We start from the raw sequence: 20,002 nt of genomic DNA, 5'->3' as shown, positions 1-20,002 counted from the left end.
GAAAGTTACATTTTTTGAACTCCGCACCAACGCGAGTAACGCGGTTGGTGTGGCCGTACCTTTAGTGTCGCAGTGGTGGTTGCTGCATGAACTTGGCCTATTCACAGCGTTGTAGCTTTAAATTACATCTGCTCTTGCCTCTTGGTCATGACGTAACGTCCACCAGCTAATCTCGACCACAGGGTAGGCTACTAACCAGGAAAAATAGAGGCTATGCAAGTGCAGCTCTCGGACTCAGAACCACATCTATGGTCCCGGTTTTGCCGGGACAGTCCTGACAAAAGCCTGTCGGGACACTAAAATGTCCTGGTTTCCACCAACCACTATGAAATGTCCCCTGTTTTCAGCGATTACACAGCCAACATGGTCTTACTATAGCCCGATCATTAATTTGTTCAGCAAAACCTTATCCGTGAGGGCATACGCAACAGGGATGGTCGCACAGGACTCTGATGGAAAACCAACGGACGAGCGCTGGCCGAGCGTTTCAGAAGTAGGGAGATACCGTAGAAAAATATGTCTAATTTGGCAATTTGCCATGTGTCTGCCTGGCACAAATGCTCCCGTTGAGCAGTTATTTTCCCTAATGAACAATACTTTGACTAACGAGAGGAACCGCATGACCGTTCCCACTTTAAAGGCGTTGCTTGTTACGCGGGCAAATTTCGATGACACCTTTCCGCAATTCCACAGCAGGCTGTCAGCAAATTCAATTTGATTTTGGAGCCAATTCACTCCTCAAGCTAAAATTGCACATTTAAAAGCACCATAATAAATTAAAACCCTAGGGAGAAATCGCTTGATTAGTTGGATTGCACCCCCACTTTTAAATCCATTCCGGCGCTGCTGGATGAGACCAACTTAAAATATATGAAGCAGGTTATAAATTAATTGTTGATTTGGAAAAACGGTATGTATAAATAGTATACATGACATCCAAAATCTGTTTATTTGAAGATACAAATCTGTTTATTTGTTAGATGTTTGAACAGAGTGTCAGAGATTCTATTATAAAATGTAAGGTTTTAAAAGTTGGATATTTAAAAAACAATGAATTATTTTAGTTAGAAAACTAGTAGCTCATGATTCCAAGAAAATGTGAACATTTTACAATTGGAATGGAGTCTCTAGCTAAACGTACGTAGGAGGAGTAGAGTGCTAAAGTATTGGGAATAAAGTAGAATAAAGCCTAAGAAGAAAAATAATGACAATATAGTAGTGTATTATCAATTACACAGAGACCACAAATAGTTTGCTGAACGTACATGCTCCAGAGAGAGGCGAGGTGAAGATCGGAGATCAGATGTCCCTTCTCCAGGAGCTGGGGACATCGGCAGAGGATCCAAGATTGTTATAGAGTAGACAAAATTAGACGATTACAAGCAAAAACATAGCTATAGGCTGTAGCATGTAGCTAGCCACAACTAATGAAAGCTTTGCATTCCTCATCCTCTCTCCGTTTTCTGAATTGCGCACCTGCAGGCTTGAACCTTTCATTGTGGAAACCTTTTTGAACTTTGATCAGTCGGATCGGTTCAGAGCAGCGTTGAGTTGCGCCTCGTGCTTTCTGCAGTTTTTTAACGTGCATAAAAGTTAAAATACGAGCCCCGCACGTCGGCTGAGTCAGCGTGCCTAATAATCCTACTATCCGATTGGAACACCAACACTGATCCAAAGAACACAACACCACCTAGATAGAGTGTACCCCTCCGTCTGTTGTTGGCCACCTGGAACTTTTTTAGGAATCTTCTCCATAGATTTGGTGTCTCCTCGACGTTCAAATCCTCTAGGATTTGCCATATAGAGTCTTAGGATGCAAATCACAAAACAATTTCAGATTGGGTACATTGCTTATCTCCGTTGATTGTAGGTTAGGGTACAATCAACTACCTATCGATAAATGGAAAGCAACTTTACGTCACATTTATTTTGCTGAAGATACAATAAGTAAATACAATTGATTAAATAGGCAAACTGCTTTAAAGATGAACAGAACTGAAATAATCGACATCGATAACGTGTTAGTTATTACCATTATATAAAAAAATAGCCCGGCCGCCAGGTTCCCCTGGCACCTCTGACTTGTATAAATTCCCGTGCACAATAAACCAGCCTCGCTGAAGTTGTAGAACAAGATACCGGTACAATGTTTCTGTGTTGATCTCTGTATGGGCTGTGAAGGATAGTCACGTAAAAGATACAGGGAACATAACATAAATTGGCATATATATATATATATTGACATTGATTCTTAATACGGTTGGAATAGTGGCAGTTCAGTGCACTTTTAAAGTCCTGTTGGTGCTGCTGAAACATCTGTCTGAATCGTCGGACCACTTTTCTTATATTGACGCTCCAGACGGCGGCCTGCCACTTTAAGGCCCCGTTCACACGAAGCCGAAACGGGCGAAACCGTTACGGTTTCGATCTATCCGGTTTCGGAGTATCTCCGAAAGACGAAGCCAAGCGAAACCGGGTAGATCTGTAGAAATGCTGTAGTACACATTCCAGGCCCATAAGGGGCGCTGCTTCTGGTACAGAAGTCCTGAAGAAATTAAATAAGAAGAAGAGGCGAGCATGCGCATAAAGGCTGCCCTTATGCGCATGCTCGCATGTGATTTCTGAGACTCCGCGGGCTTAAGAGCCATTGGCTAGGAGGTCGAGGGGTGGGGCGATGACGTCATGGTTTGCGGTTTCAGTCGGTTTCAGCCGTACACACGAATCCAAAACGAAACCGGGTAGATTTGAAACCACCTCCGAGCGTGGTTTCAGAAGTTTGCGGTTTCGGTCAGCGGATTCGCCGGCTTCGTGTGTACGGAAGGCCGAACCGTACAAGACCTTTGCGGTTTCGCCATGAAATCGGCTTCGTGTGAACGGGGCCTAAGTGAGCGGCGCTCCTTGATAAAGCAGGGAGAGGATCTGGAAAAAGGAGACTGGAGACTGGGATTCTTCAGGGGGGCCACATCATCCTATACAGACTCAAGAGCAGAGTTGTAGTTGGTGACGGAGTCAGAAGAAGACTGGAGAAGATTAGTTAGATCTGGGTTTATCTAAATTGTATGAGACGTTTCATTGTGATGGGTGGGTGGGTGGCGGGATTTAAGGCAGCATTTGATGAGTTTGTGATCCGACATCCCTGACACTGTCATCTAGGTTTGCTATGTCAAGCCCTGATGTTCATACTAGCTCTGGTATTTGTTACTTGCTGCGAGTGGCAAAATCAAAATGCTGTTGTGTGCTATGTAACCTGCGCTCTCCCTCCCACAGTTCAGATCCGTTGAATACTTGGTGCATTAGTATTGTCGTTTAGCGATATCCCTGTAAATCCGAGGAGCCCTCCTTGCAGGTCTTCCTCTGGGGTAAAAACACTGGTCATAGTTAATGTGTAACAGACTTAATGTGTAAGTCTGTTACACTAACATTAAGTTAAACTACACAGCGAGCCATTGAAGGTTATTTGCCCACCAGGGACCAGGGCTCCCGACATCAAAGCTAATCTTAGGGTGCTGGCATGTGGTCAGACCACATACAGGGTTAGACTGGACACACCAAACACAGACACCAGTTTCGCCAACAATGTAATTGAGAAGTAATAAAAGAAACTATCCTGTTTGAGCTTTCTAGGGAGGTTGTGAGACATGGAAGTAGTTGTTGGTTTTATCCAAGTGCATTTAGAGTAGTTTGGAGAGCAAACATTGAATAACAATAGCTTTAAAACCATATCAGTGGACTCCTCTTCTGCACCACCTTGTTCTTAAGCAGATACCTTTTCAAATAAATAATCCATTAGGTTTTTACACCTGCTTTGAGTAGCCAATCCTTGATCATCTTACTCTTTTAGCCACTGCATGACCACTCGAGAAACCCTTCAGTCATACATATGACTTTTGTTCAAAATGAGCCATAGGTTTAAAATGTGTATCCCAGAACCCCAAACAGGCCAAATAAAACCTGTTTTAAAATGTTAAAAAGATGAACTACGTATTCATCTGGTGAGCGACCATGATATATAGAGTTATACAGGTAGAATTATAACACCTACAACTAGGAGACTTCAACTCACCATGCCTGCTACGGCTTCTTTCATGTGGAAATGACGACCCCAAGTCCATAGGGCTGGACGGCTCAGACATGGACAAGCTCCCCTCTCCGCTACTGCCTGACGTCATCAGACCAGCAGATGTAATCTTTTCATGCTCTGAAAGACAAATCAATAGAATTGGCGGTAACGCTTTATATTACGGTCCTTGTAATAAGCCTTTGTTAATAGGTAATAAGACACTTATTATATGCTTATTAACCTTAATTGGTGTTAATAAGACTATCTGTAAGTGTTAATAATAACATTGGATACAATAAGCATGGTTCCCGCTTAAGATCACGTACCTGCAAAATGCATAATTGGCAGTTTAATAAAGGATTTATGGTTTTTATTTGAAGGTATCTACATAAGAGTGACATGACACTGTAATGACTATGACATGACACTGTCATGAACTTGTCATAAACGGTATAAACATGTCATAAACATTTATGACTTCTGTCATTAAGTGTCATTCGGTTTTTGTTATGACAAGTTTACATTGTGTTTGGGTGGATTTGATTATGACAAGTTGACATTAATCAAAGTGACATTACCTTAAGTTGTCTTGGTCATCATGACAAGTTGACATTACATTTGTTTGGGATGTCTTTATAATGACAACTTGACATTAACCAGGATGGCATTACCAGAGGATGTCTCTGTCATAGCAACTTGTGATCAACCGAAAATGCACCTCTTTTTGTATTCAAGAAATGTTGACATAATGATTATTATGATTAGATATGCAAGGTTACAGATCAATTTTTGCACTTGGTCAGATAGATGTGCGACAGGATATTTCACAAAACACCATTATTACATGATTATACAGTTTATGACAAGTTCATGACAGTATTATGTCATAGTTATGACGGTGAAATGTCACTCTTGAAGATACCTTCAAATGAAGTGTCACCAAACCTTTTCATTGTGGAAACCATTGTGAACTCTGATCAGTCGGATCGGTTCAGAGCAGCGTTGAGATGTGCCTCTCGCTTTCTGAAGTTTTTTCACCGTGCATAAAAGTTTAAATATGTTCTACTTTGGGCGGTGGTCCCAGGGCAGCCCCGCTCGTCGGCAGATTCAACGTGCCTAATAATCCTACTATCCGGTTGAAACACCAACAATGATCCAAAGAACGCAACACCACGAAGAAAAAGTGTACCTTTCTGTCCGATGATGGGCTCCTTCCTTTTCAAATCCTCTGCAGTAGAATTTGCCATAGAAAGGATAATGTGTCATGAGTCTTACGATGCAAACCACAGAACAAATTCAAATTGTGTCCATTGATTACCTTCTATGATTGTAGCAGACCACAAAGGTTTGCCACGGTTTTTTCTTTTTTTATTCACAGAGTCCATGAGAAATAATCTGAAAGGAGGACGCTCATGGAAGCGTGCTTCAGAAAATCCCTTCAGGTATATTACATCAGTGTGGAAATGTATTTCCTGTTCACACACACACACACACACACACACACACACACACACACACACACACACACACACACACACACACACACACAGGTAGATACAATACTTTCTCTTTCTGAATTGCACAAAACCTTTCATTGTAGATTTAATTACATGTAAATGAGAATAAACGGCAGACCAAAACATACTGAAGGTTCAACTTTCCCTTCTGGCTCGCTTGTGAGGTGGTAGTTCTTCCTGGCCACCAGCTGAGAATTACAGGGGGCCGGTTTGTCCATCCTGCTGCAATTCTTCCTGGAATTGTTCACCTGTTCTGCAATAGCCTGCACACACAGGAGCAGGAGGGGCAGGACCAAATGAAATGGTCAGAGATGGAGAGTGGGAGGAAGGGTGAGTGGGAGGTATTCATATGGGAGATAGTTAGTTATTTTCAAGATGGCAGATCAAAGAAACAGAAAGACCAATGAGCCCTCAAGAGAGGACGTTAAACTGAATTATCTTGCCACGCCTAGTGCAGTCTAGCCTAGCCCAGCCCATCTTAGCCCATTTCAGGCTAGCCCAGTCCAGATAAGCGCATTCTAGGCTAGACCAGACCAGTATATTCTAGTCTCTCCGAAGTTCTCCCGCCCCTAGTTTAGCACAGTTTATCCCAGCTTGGTCTAGCACAGTTTAACTCATTTTAGTCTAACCCAGTTTAGTCTAGCCGGTCCGTCTATCAATGAATCTGTTTATCAACACACAGGGACTCTCGTTCTATTAGTTAATCGTTGACCATTTTCTTCCTTACCTTGATCTCAGAATCGTTGTTGCAGACCAAATACACATCGAAGAAGTATTTGTGGTTTGTGTCATTGTAAATCAGCACCATCGCGTGGTGCTTCGCCGGAAGACTGCTGGGAATGATGGGACCCACAGGAGAAAGCGAGGTCACGCGCCATTTAACATGGCTTGCCGTGAAGTCCACCGTCGACTCAATGCTGTCATGGCCGCCCTTTACGTGCAGAACACTGAAGCTCAGCTCATGCTCAGGTTCTGTTGAAACGTTAACATAACATAACATTATTGTGGCTGGATGGGGAATGATAATTCAGATTGTCAAGTAAAGTAAAACTTTACATTACTAGTTCATTGTTGTTGCAACAATGGTCTTGCTAATTTTTTAATTCATTCATTCAAATGTCCAAATATGCAGGATCAAAAGTCAGCCCAATTTGAAACCAAAACATTTACAAAATGGTTGGTCAACAAAACACTGCCAAAGCTGAGTCAGTTCAGCACGCAGAGATTCTTAGAGTATTCAGGCTATGAATCCCCCCACCCCACAGTCACAGTGTGTTCCTACCAGCAAGGCACAGCGAGTGGGGGAAATGAATAAACTTGAGCACAGAAGAATCCTTGTTGAGTGCCGATGGATCCTTGTTGACCACATCCACATCATAAACCGATCCAGCAGGTCTCCAGGAGTCATGGAGGAACTTAGAGAATTCAGACCAGGACAGGACTGAGTAGCGGACCAGAGCCTGCTCCGACACTTCAAACACCAGACCTGTAGCCGAACACTCATAGGTCCCTTTGCCTTTCAGCTGTAGCCTAACACACACACACACACACACACACACACACACACACACACACACACACACACACACACACACACACACACACACACACACATTACAACAGAATCTGTTTGTGGTTGGGACCATATTATTCTGATAACCCCATGGGACTGATGTCAGGACTGAATGTCACTCACTTGAAGCTCCACTTAGAAATCTTTGTTGGGGTAACCTTCTCATACTCAGGACTCTGTAAAAAGTAGAAGCAAACAACAATAAAGAACATACTGAATTTATGTAATTTACATTTAATGTAAAGGTATATATATTGTTGAAATTCACCTGCTGAGCTGCTTTACATTTTTCACAACTTGACTTGACGTGCATCTCCTCTGTCAGGATAAATATTTATTTTCAGTAACAAAACCAACAGCATGTCCAGTGTAAGGCTAATGTGTACATTAAGCCCTCCAATAACAGTTGGCCTCATGATACACTGGCAGGCAGCATTCCTGGTTCAGTGAACCTGGATATCTTGTTTAACACCCAGTGAAATATTTTGTCAGATCACCTCGTCATTGAGACTCAAAGCTCAATGGAAGAGTGACACTGCTCACCTTCATCATCTTCATCAATCTCAGCACTGGTGTCTGGCAAAAAGACATAACAAGAAGGGAGGGTGAGAGTGAGTTATGGAGAAGCCTGGAGGTATGTTGCGTGAGAGAAGAACCACGACTCTTACCATAATCAGAACCGTCCTTTTCTTCGTACCCCAACGACAAGAAATGTTGCAGTTGGCAGTGATAGTTAAAGCTTGGGTATGGAATTCTCCTTTTTGGCCATTTTTGCAAATTACTCGAAATCCTTATCATAACCCACTTTCAGCCACTGAGTTAGAAGTACTGACATGAAAATTAAACAAGTCAATCATCTGTGGAACAGGCAGGGCTCGAAAAACTCCAGCCAATGATTACCAGACCCAACGAGTGGCATTGGACAGTAAGTACGTCAATCAAACGGTCGTACTGCACTCCCCCCTCCCCCTCAGGGTCAGCGTTGAAGGAGAGGGGGTAGGACCATTTGAGTTGTGTAGTTTCAAAATCTGCTGGCGTTTCGCAAATCCCATACCCAACCTTTAAGTTAATACTTTCTGTAAGTCACTGTTTGTTATTTAGCACTGTTGTGTGTAGAGCAACTTCCCCAATGTGTTCACTATCGAGGCAAACAGCAGATCAGAGAAGTATTTTGAAGCATGCGCGGACAGCAGCGGAGCACACGGAATGTGTCACATTGGAAATGTATTTGATGCATCAAGCATCAGCATCAAGCCAGCGTGTGTGTGTGTGTGTGTGTGTGTGTGTGTGTGTGTGTGTGTGTGTGTGTGTGTGTGTGTGTGTGTGTGTGTGTGTGTGTGTGTGTGTGTGTGTGTGTGTGTGTGTGTGTGTGTGTGTGTGAAATCCTCCAATAACAGTGGCCCTCATGATTCACTGTCAGGCATTATTCATGGTTCAGGGTGTGAACCAGGACATTTTTTTTAACAGTGAAATTCTCCTCTCATCAGATCTCTTATTAGCCTTCCACACAAGCGCTGTAAGCCGGACACTCTCTGGATAATGCCCTGATAATACCCTGAGGGGCTGTATGTGAGAACACAAATCCTGAATCCGCCCCTGCGGAGTTTACCAGGAGTTTACCAGCCAGGCCCCTAGTGTAAAGTCCGGAGAATCGGAGAGCTGGAGAGTTCACAAAGAGCGAGTGGGCTTGTTGGCGACGTGTTGATGGTGTTTCTATCATGCGACTGGCGAGTCAGCATTACGAAGTTGGAAGTCTCATCCGCGATCTGCGATGTGTTGTAAACAAAACTCTGCGTCTTCCACTGCACACATTATGCGAACCGTCCTGCCTCCTATACACTCCCCCCAGGCGCCACCCCTCGCCTAAATTATTCCTCAGTTTTCTCTAAAAGGTCTCTGATTTTGACCTGGGTTGACGTCGGATCTGCCAGCTTAATCTGTAGGATGTACGATTGCTGCTGTTTCTCTTCTGTGGGGAAATGGCCAACCGGTTGGAAGTGATTGCCAATAGGGACGTGGGCTGTGTCATGACCGCTTGGCTTCCCATGAGCGATTGCTGTGGAGTCAAACCTGGGGAGTCAAATGGAAGGCCAAAGGGGTCCCAACTACGCCTCATTTTGACTTAAATAGATACACAATTAAGTGTTTTGATTACATAACGCCTCATTTTGCACCAGTGCCTTTTATTGCTTTCTTTATTACATTTTAGAGGTTCAAAACACTGTCTTTCACTCCGCTATTTCACAACCCTACAAATATTTGAATCCACATTCACATTCAGTCTGGGTAGGACTACCCACTCTCTGGTTCGGACTACTCCACTTTCTGGGTAGGACTACCCCACTCACTCTCCTAGGTAGGACTACCCCTCTCAGCCTCTCTGGGTAGGACTACCCCTCTCAGCCTCAGGGTAACATGCTGCTTCCTTTAGCTTGCTAAGCCCAGCATCCCGTCACTAGCAGACATTTTGAGGGGCAGAGAAAAGGACAGCTCTTCTGAGTTTTCAACTCAAGCAAAATTGCAAGGGGATTTCAAAATCCCCTTGGAAACAATGGGCCACTCAACCACCAGCCCCTTCGGCAATCAAGCAACCAAACCAATCAGCTTTAAAACTCACCCCTTAACAGGTGTTCCTCTGGTCCTCTTCTTCTTTTGTGTGTTGCTGTTTTAAAAAAATGTTAATGCACTCAGTTGTGTCCAATTTGAAATTTTACAAGGAAGAAGTGATTTAAAAATGACATGTAATATTGTATATAATATTTTTGTATATTGGATATCAGATCGCCTTCCTTAGCAGGATAATAAAACAGAAAAATAACTTAAGTTTAGTATACAAATAAATAAAAGAACACATTTATTTTGAACATAAGGGAACTTCTTATTGCCGGAAATTAAAACATTACAAAAAATACTGAAATGTAACATCCGAGTCCCTCGGATTACTACTCAAACATCATTGCCTCAGTGAGTGTTACAATTTCACAAATAACCCAAAGTTATTCTCCACATGGCTGGACAGCCCACATGAAGTACACTAAACATATATAACAAGACTGTATCATGTATCATGTTTGTCACGTATCATGTTATCTATCAAAGTGAGTCCATGAATCAGAATGTATTGTTAGTGTAGAATTAGTACGAGCTGTTCATAGATTTGGATTGAAAGAGAGTTAAGGGAAACATCTGGATTTCTCAACCTGGAGCCTATTTTCCGATCATTTTGGGTCTAAGTGACCCAAGATCGCTCCAGCATTGAGTGACAACCCTGCAGCCGTAATCCACCAAACCGGCTGCACTGTGATCATTGTGGGCAAGGCGCCTGTCGAAGTACGTCCTCTTATTGTGCTTATTGTTTTACCACTGACCGGCTCTTATTATATCGAAAGCATGCATAGTCGGACACACAACGACACAAGTGAGTCAACGAGAAACAGGCCCGGTTCCAGAACAGAATGCCTTGGGGTGCATCTGAGATTATAGCGGGCGCACCAGTAGGCCTACTATACTAAAACCAGCTACCCAGCTTCAGTTCAAGCTTCGCTTTTTACACAGGCCTTTCTACCAGTAGATAGACAAGCACTACTGGGTAGTTCAACTGACATGTTTGGAGAAAAACATTTACTGTGCTTAAAAGATAGTATCACAACATGTCTTGTGATGTGGGGAACATTTCAGCTGCAACATTAGCTTATTGATATCCAAGCTTTGGATATGAGATAGGTTTTTGATTTGTGTGATGTGTGAAAAATAATTATAAAAAATAATTCTACACTGAAAGAAAAAACATGTGACTGAAATACAAAAATAAATTTTTTTTTACTAAATTGTGGCAGGATATTTGACATAGCAAATAATTGTAGATTGTCGTTCGCATTGTAACTTAAAAATAAAACAGATTTTAGCTGAACAAGGAAAGAACACTTTCAAACTTTTAACTTTTTTCTGTATTTACCAAAGTGAACCACTAAATGTCATGGCTTCTTGCACTGCCTTTCTCTGTCTTGCATTTGACAATAAAACCCAATTAGTAATGTTACTTCCACAAAAAGTAATCAGTAATAGTGCCTCTTAAAGTTAACACGGTTGTAAATAAATACAATCAAAACACAACTGGCAAATATGGGTTCTTATGAACATAATACGTAACTAAAATAAGCTGTTGACATGCAGCGCTGCTAGAAAATATTTCAACCTCTTGAGCCTAATTGGAATTTTATTTAACTATTATTAATTCATGTTTATCAATACCAGTATGTTTTACATTAAATAACAGGTGTGTTTATCAATTAAAAAAAAAATCTCCAGATATCAATTGTGTAGTTAAAGATTCAAACAAAACAATTATTTGCTTACATGTGTGCAAAAGTTAGTAAACCCTGAGCTGCATTGCTTAAATCGAGCAGGAAAACACAATCAGGTAAAACACATTTAGTGATTAACCAGTGGGGTGTTCCATAAAGCAGGTTTTATCACATAACCGGGTTAAGTTAACCCAGGGTTTGCGGTAACCCTAGGTTTTCCGTTCCAAAAGGATCACGGTATGTTAGTTGCTATAGAAACATATGCTCTGAATCAAACCTGGTCGGAGCAGGTTTTGACCAGGTTAAGTTTGAAACATTACCCGGTTTTGGGTATTTTAACCAGCGTTCACAGCAGATTTCATGTGTTCACAATGGCATGCCCTTTTGATGAGAGAACTGCTGATATCGGAGCGCAAATTATACGTGCAATCCACCGGGAGCGATTGATAAGACCACGGCTCGACGGATGACTATCGGATTACTTTTTGCTGGAGTGGAGATACATAGATTCTCGCGCAAATCTTTAATATATTTAAATAGCCTTCTCCAGCATTACATGGCAAACACTACCAATCGAGGACCTGGCCTCAGTTCACTCCAGACTATTTGCGTAGCCCTCTACCCTTTTTTTGCAAATGGTAGTTTTATCTATAATGTTGGAGATGCTGAGCACATCTCAGTCCTCTCCGATGAGCCATCCAAGATTTTTATCGGCCTCCTATCATACAAAGAGCAATTTTGTCTGAGTACTATGCCGAGAGGCACTTACAACATAAAGTATAAAATAGTCCTAACTTACATCCACTGGAGAATGTTCGATCGTAGCCGGCGGCTTCATTACAAGCACTAATCCATCTTGATCTGTGAAGTTGATGAATTGTCACTTTTAGGTTTTCTACCCAGTTACCAAAAAAAGAAACATTTTGAACACATGCGCTGTGGCACGCACACGGTTTGCATGTGTTATTTCGAAGGCAAACAAAACATAAAACACAAAAACCTACATTCAACCAGTGGGGTACCCTCACATGGCCCCTGTCTCTCTGAGGAGGTACCTCCAGGTACCCCCTCCATGCCAGGGCGCCCTGAATTTATGTTTATTAACAGCTTCTCCACCGGGGTCAAGACAATTTGAGGGCCAGATCCAGTCTGGCGACTGTCTGCCTTTTTACGATTGGCTTAAAAAAAATGGTTTATTTAAATTTAGACCAATACGATGGTGGGAAAAGCTTACCAGTTTGTATGTTTTTATACCACTTGGGAGCCATCGGAGTACATCATTTTTTTAGGAAGAAAAGGGTTATGTGGTAGGAACGTTAAGAATGCTTAACTGGGATGTTTATAGATTCATGGCTCAAATATTAAAGGGACACCGTGTAATATTTTTGTCATTTATTACCTCAAATCAACGTATTCATTCATAAATATGTCCTCATTGGTCTAAAATTATCTCTGCCAAAAATCTCACTTATCCTCCTGAGCGAAGAATAATTAATATGTAGTTGCATAGGACGGGTAAGCTTCATGGAGGCTTCCATGTTCTTCCGGTCTATGAACTGCCGAGAGGGACAAAAAGCACTACGTGGTACAGGAAATGCAAACGCGTTTTCACTCTGAGCCAGCGTGAATGATGACTGAAATACTTCACTATCACTAGTGTAGTGCCGCGAGAGATCGTCAGGTGTGCCGTGGGTAATATCACATAATAAACCATTGTCGGCTGTCTGTGCTGTAATAAAGTGTCGCAGATAATGTACCCTAATTTTCGAACAATAAGCCGCGCCTTTTTTCCCCCATTTTTCGATTCTGCGGCTTATATAACGGTGCGGCTAATCTATGGATTTTTACAGCTAACGGCTACTCTGAAAATTAGTATTCGAAGATTAAATCAGTATTCAGAGCTTCGTTGTTTTTTTTCCCACGTACGTGACGTTACAAGAGCGAGGGAGGCAAACTATAAGCGTCAGCGACACCAAGCAGAGAAGCGAGAGACGTGGAGGACGAATAGATATCTTGTTTCCTTTTACTTTACAACCCAACATTTGCGGGATCTCGGGAGGAAAAGTAATACTTGACGAAATACTAACCTTAGTTGTTTGTTTACGTTCGCTGTACAGCGCCGCGCAAATCAACTGTGACTGGCTTGCTGCAGAGCGAGAGCATCTTGGGAATACCCGGTCAATATAATGGATATAATATGGACACATAAGACAATCAATATTCGGTATTTGTTATGGATTTATTGTACAAATTCCCTGAAAAGATGCACGTTCCAGGATGAATTGAAAAGCTCCCGTAAGGGCAGAGATGGACAGCTGATTTGGAACGGAACAACAGCTGTTCGCTTTCACAGGGAAAAACTAAAGAAATTCAACCTACTTAGGCCTACTAATTAACGTTCAAAAGCTATTAAATCTTCAACAAAATATGCAGATACTGTCAAAATCGGTTCCAGGGAGTATATAGGGATTATTAATGTTGTTTTTGATTGTGTATTTTTCTGGAACGAGTATTCGAATAATCGCTCTGAAAAAACCAACGAGTATTCGAAGCCTGAAAAATGGCATTCGGGCCAGCCCTAATGGTAATTAAACATTAAAACAGAGATAGACTGAGAGCTGTTGAGGAAGAGCTTCGTGTGTCTTTCAACCATTCCTGCCAGGATATCGCTTTTGTGTTCATCGAAACAGGCCCAGGTTTCACACTAAGTGAGTATAAATACATTTAGAAACTATATTATTAACTATATGTGTTGGAGCTATGCAGTTCTTAGATTTAATTGTAAAATATTTATTTAGTTTGTTTGCTTAATATAAAATAATATGACTTATGTTTATTTTCTCGTTTGTATTATAAATTAGTTCATTTGAGTTTGTTTATGCTTTTGTTTTTGTAGCCTATATATAGAGGTGGCGGGAATAGGTAAGACAGGCACTGGGAAGGGTCATGGTTTTTTACCAGCTGAGACCAAGGAGTGAGGCTGCTGGTTCACACTGCTGCACATTTGTTTTGTTTGCTTGGATGATCGGAAAATAAACCTGCAGGAAATCTAAATTCACGACTGGACAGTTGACTCTTTCCCCTGCACTGCGTAAGATTCGTCCCCCCTGGTGCCTCAGTGGCTATTTTGATTACGTTGCTTTGTTTGATTTCTTAATTTTCAAGTTATTGTTATATTGAGGACAAATCGCCACTACAATATGTATTAAATGTACTTTGTTGGAGTGTCATTTTGTTTCATTTTGGTTGGTGGTGTGTGGGTGATTTTGTAAATGTAAAAAGTGTGCCGCGGCTCAAAAAAGGTTGAAAATGACTGGCTTACACTAATGATTCAATGCAGTTTGAAATTTGTTTGAAATAACGAACCTCCTCATCACTCGAATGACTCGATGAGGTAGTATTGGATGTTATGACACAGCTTCTTGGCACATACTGCCCACCGTAGTTTTTGAACAAGCGAGCACTATTAGTTTGAATGCAATATACAATTGTACCACTAGATGGGAGTCATTTTTACACAGTGTCCCTTTAAGGATCATGCTTTTGACTTGTGATAACTCATTTACGCGGTCAGCGATCCGCTGCTTTGGTTCTCCGGGTTGCAGAGGCTTTAGCGTTCCCTTTTCTTGTGATAATGTCCTTCTCCTCGTCATAGCTCTCCAGGAGAACCTGGAGTTCCATTTCATTGAAATAAGCGGCCCGTTTCGCCATATCGATCAGGGTTTCCATGATCCATACATCACGTCTTTTTAAGTTTGGCGTGGACGCGCACAACCCTGTGTTAACCAACCCCGAGTTGATTGAACTAATGCATAACCGCTGCTGTGGAACCGAAAACTCTGGGTTAGTCGGCACTAGGGCTGTCACTTTTTCCAAAAATGTAATTCGAACGAATTTCGAATGTCCATAATTAATTTGAATACATTCGAATACATTCGACACCCCCCCCCCCCCCCCCATAGAACACGACAACAGTCTTGATTTTTTATGTTGCTCTCGTATACCTCACGTATACCTACTGAATTCATAACAGCACAGGATAAAAACACATCTTTGATAACACATTTGTAAACACAAGAGGAAGCTCCGACACACAAGTGCGGCTGTCTTTTACACATTAACAATAACTGCTCGGAGCGCGATATGCGGAGCGCATGTCGTCCATGGCACACACAGCCTATATAAACTAACAATCTGTGAGGCCGACCTCCAACACGGCATGCTGCTCTTTTTATTCCTTACGGAAAGAAAATTACAAGTAGTCTCGCAGCTCTCCGTTACCGTTGCAGCTGCTTCTGTCCGCCGTGCTGTATAAGTCCCCAAACAGGCTGCCCATCGCGCCCAGCGCAGCAGCAGACTTTTCTCCCTGTCGTGTGCGATCAGCGTCGGTCTCCGTTTCAGTGAGCTTGTGTGAGAGGCTTTCAGTCACGAGATGTTTCTGTGCAGGGGAAAGGTGGACTAACCGGGAGAAGCGGGGTTCCAGGAGGGCCGCTTTATTGAGGAGAAGCCACTCGCCGCTCTCTTCTTTATAGCACATTTTTACAGTTCAAATGGAGAATTACACTTCGAATTCGAACTTTTCACCCCACCTTCGAACGAATATTCGAACTTCGAATAAAAAGTGACAGCCCTAGTCGGCACAGGGTCAATCGACCTAGAGTTCAGCGTTAACTCAGTGTTTGTTAAACCTCCGTTCGTGGAATACCCCACAGGCTTGTAATCGTTCTGCAGCAGATCATGTCCCTTGTCGGGTTGCTAAGCCATTATTTATTGAGACTGTTGACTGACTGTTTGTTTGTGTTGCTGGTGGTTCGGGGGGTAGCCTTTATGCGCATGCTCACCTCTTCTTCCTATTTAATTTTCTTCTGGATTTCTGTAGCAGAAGCAGCGCCCCTTATGGGCCTGGCATGTGTACTACAGCGCTTCTACAGATCTACCCGGTTTCGCTTGACTCCGTCTTTACGGAGATACTCCGAAACCGGATAGATCGAAACCGGAACGGTTTCGCCCATTTCGGCTTCGTGTGGACTGGGCCTTAGTTAAGTTAATGCTTTCTGTAAGTCACTGTTTGTTATTTAGCACTGTTGTGTATGTGTGTGTAAAGCAACTTCCCCAATGTGTTCACTATCGAGGCAAACAGCAGATCAGAGAAGTATTTTGAAGCATACACGGACAGCAGCGGAGCACACGGAATGCGTCACATTGGAAATGTATTTGATGCATCAAGCATCAGCATCAAGCCAGCAAAATATTCATACATTGATGACACTCTATGACTGTTGGCAGCGCACCTATTACACAAAACACTGCCAACATGTGTGTGTATGTGTGTGTGGGGGGGTCCAATAACAGTGGCCCTCATGATTCACTGGCAGGCAGCATTCATGGTTCAGGGTGTGAACCAGGACATATTTTTAACAGTGAAACACACTGAAAAATAGTTTTATACCTCTCTCTCCCTCTCTCACTCTCTCTCACTAAGCACCAAAATACAACCTAGGCCTACATATCACATTCACGATGAATATTGGAGAGCAAAGTGACAAAAGAGAGAGAGCGCGAGCGAGGTATAAAACTCTTTATATGTATGCCTATTCGGCATATTGGACCGTCGGCCTAATGCGCCCCCTTTTGAAAAGTCGGATAAAAAAACGGACCTTCGGACCAATGGTTTCCGTTTTCCTAACATTGAACCGTCGGCATAGTGGCATGTCGATCTAACGTGAAATATTTTCGGACCATTGAGACGTCGGACCATTGAGGTGTCGGAATTACGGGCAGGCCCCCATCAGCATCGACCATCCCTGTTGCCTATGCCCTCACACATTGTTGAAAACATATGCTGGATGCTTTAATGTTTTTATGTAGTTTTTAGTTAATGATCTGGCTATAATAAGACCACGTTGGCTATTTAATCGCGGAATAAAGGGGACATTTCATAGTGGACATTTTAGTGTCCTGAAAGGCCTTTGTCGGGAGTCGGGACATGCAACTCAAAATCGGGACGTCTGGTCACCCTACGAGTAGCCTAATAAGGTAGGCCTATATTAAGATGTTATAAAGTCCAAAGATAGTTTTATGACAAAGACGGCTTACCTTCCATAGTTTCTTGTGAACGTAGGCTGTTGCAATATCGACCAATATGATTAATCTACTTTCGTGTTTAACAGACTTCCTTTATCTTGCAGGGTTTTAATTGGTCGGATTATCCTCTTTTCCATCACGTGTTTCTACCTGATGCAAACCAACAGCTTCAGGTTACACCAATAAAACCGCCTTAGGTCATCACACGCCGTAGCCTACCCCACCCAGCCTCTCTGGGTAGGACTGCCCCACCCTCTGGGTAGGACTACCCCATCAGCCTCTCTGGGTAGGACTACCCTACTCTATGGGTAGGACTACCCCATCAGCCTCTCTGGGTAGGACTACCCCATCAGCCTCTCTGGGTAGGACTACCCCTCTCAGCCTCTCTGGGTAGGACTACCCCATCAGCCTCTCTGGGTAGGACTACCCCATCCGCCTCTCTGGGTAGGACTACCCCATCCGCCTCTCTGGGTAGGACTACCCCATCAGCCTCTCTGGGTAGGACTACCCCATCAGCCTCTCTGGGTAGGACTACCCCTCTCAGCCTCTCTGGGTAGGACTACCCCATCAGCCTCTCTGGGTAGGACTACCCCACTCTCTGGGTAGGACTACCCCATCAGCCTCTCTGGGTAGGACTACCCCATCAGCCTCTCTGGGTAGGACTACCCCATCAGCCTCTCTGGGTAGGACTACCCCACTCTCTGGGTAGGACTACCCCATCAGCCTCTCTGGGTAGGACTACCCCATCAGCCTCTCTGGGTAGGACTACCCCATCAGCCTCTCTGGGTAGGAATAGCCCTCTCAGCCTCAGGGTAACATTCTGCTTCCCTTAGCTTGCTTTTTTTCTCTTTCCTAGTTTATTTTATGTGACCCCGATTTCCCTTTCTTGGGGAACGACGAGACTATCCTGGTGCAAATTAGCGCTCCAGCATTAGCCTTACTGTTTTGGGGAATCCACGTGCAGCGGTGGAATAAACCATTTTGTGCCTTCTGTAAGGGGTGACTAGACTAGAGGATTATGCAGGTCGATTTACTAAAACTAGGAGACTGCAACGCACCCAGCATCCCGTCACTAGCAGACGAGGACAGCTCTTCCGGAAGGCTCCCCTGTACGCTACTGCATGACGACGTCTTATTAAAAGGTTTAGAACGTTTCCGTACAAATGGGATAGTGATGCACCTGGTTTCAATTTGCATAGTTGGGTTTGGGAGGTAACCTTACGCTTTCACCTCATGTGACCAGAAGTGCTGCAGGTAGAATAGGGCTTGCAGTCATTTCTTAATCAGATGGCGCGACTAACGTAGTGGCTGGTTGCTTGCGTGGAAACTCTGCCGGCTGTGACTTAACACGAGATAGGTAAGGGAAGCGTCTTTGTCTAACCTGTTTAGGCACAGAGATCAATACTTGCCGTAAGCTTACACACTTTGTGTTGTTTAACATTTCAGTGTATCGGTCGTCTGGTGCCTGGTTGTTTACATTGGCGGTAGTACGTACATGCTCCCTCGTTCGCGTTCAAACTGTGGATGGCTCGCGGTATGAATGGGTATTGAAGATTTTATGAAGGTAAATGTTCTGTATATTAAAGTGTCAATTCATGAATGAACTAAGATGAGAAATGCATGTGCTGCGATGCATTGATGCGATGTGATCATTGTTTTTATAGTTGTCTATAAGGAAAGTAATAATTAACAAACTAATTTGGTCTTTTGTTAATTCCAGGAGCTGATTGTAGCCACTGTTTTTCCATACTTCAAATTGTTTAGCTCTGTATGACTTATCATTGTGTAAGACCTCCAACTTATGTTGTTTATTTATTTATTTTCTTGTTTTGTTTTGGCGAGGTTTGTTCCTTTCTTTTCTTTTCTTAGTCAGCCGGGGCTGGGAAAACGTAGAGGGTAGTATAGCATATACTGTACATGTTTAGCGCAGTGGGTCTGTTTTGGCAGTAGCCACTGCTGGCTGTTTGTGTGCAGTGATAATAACCTACTGATTAGGGTGGTTTTGGTTTCATATAGATATCTATGTATCATATGATATTATTTAGATATAGAGCTCCAGTACTGTAACGCAAGTGTTGTACACTTCCTAGTTATTTGGATAACCGTTCTGCTGTTGGTGTTATGGCGCATAACACGTCGGACTCTCGTCTCTGGTATTTCCACAATGAGACTCGTAGTGGGGGTTATCTCAGCCATTGTCGAGAATGAATTGGGGGAATGGAACCTTGGCTTTGACTGAGTACATGAACCACGACATGGAGGAGAAAGGGATTGTTGGCTGCGAATGTCTCCCGCTTGAGCCCCGCTTCCCGCTGCCGAGGGACCACCGCCTCGGCTCTGCAGGAGGCGGTGGTGCCTAACCGCTGCCGAGGCGGTGGTCCCTCGGCAGCGAGGCTCCGGCGGGAGACAACCGCGGTCAACAATCGCGGCCAACAATCGCTTTCTCCTCCATGTTGTGGTTCAG

General features: G+C 43.2%; 1 protein-coding gene across 1 annotated transcript in view; it reads right to left on the bottom strand.

Moving 5' to 3' along the window:
* The window catches only part of LOC130405754 (uncharacterized), a 164,063-nt gene that overhangs the window by 8,340 nt on the left and 135,721 nt on the right, over positions 1-20,002 (bottom strand). The window contains exons 21-31 of the mRNA XM_056610933.1: positions 9,768-9,812; positions 7,694-7,726; positions 7,419-7,468; positions 7,274-7,326; positions 6,860-7,107; positions 6,305-6,549; positions 5,706-5,840; positions 5,379-5,532; positions 5,250-5,288; positions 4,064-4,198; positions 1,266-1,321 (exon numbers count right to left, since the gene is read on the bottom strand). Coding sequence (XP_056466908.1) covers positions 1,266-1,321; positions 4,064-4,198; positions 5,250-5,288; positions 5,379-5,532; positions 5,706-5,840; positions 6,305-6,549; positions 6,860-7,107; positions 7,274-7,326; positions 7,419-7,468; positions 7,694-7,726; positions 9,768-9,812 — 1,193 coding nt within the window. The remainder of the gene's footprint in view (positions 1-1,265; positions 1,322-4,063; positions 4,199-5,249; positions 5,289-5,378; positions 5,533-5,705; positions 5,841-6,304; positions 6,550-6,859; positions 7,108-7,273; positions 7,327-7,418; positions 7,469-7,693; positions 7,727-9,767; positions 9,813-20,002) is intronic.

The sequence above is a fragment of the Gadus chalcogrammus genome, chromosome 16 (genome assembly GCF_026213295.1).
Source record: "Gadus chalcogrammus isolate NIFS_2021 chromosome 16, NIFS_Gcha_1.0, whole genome shotgun sequence".
Lineage (NCBI taxonomy): Eukaryota > Metazoa > Chordata > Actinopteri > Gadiformes > Gadidae > Gadus > Gadus chalcogrammus.
This window is presented reverse-complemented; position numbering and strand designations above follow the sequence as displayed.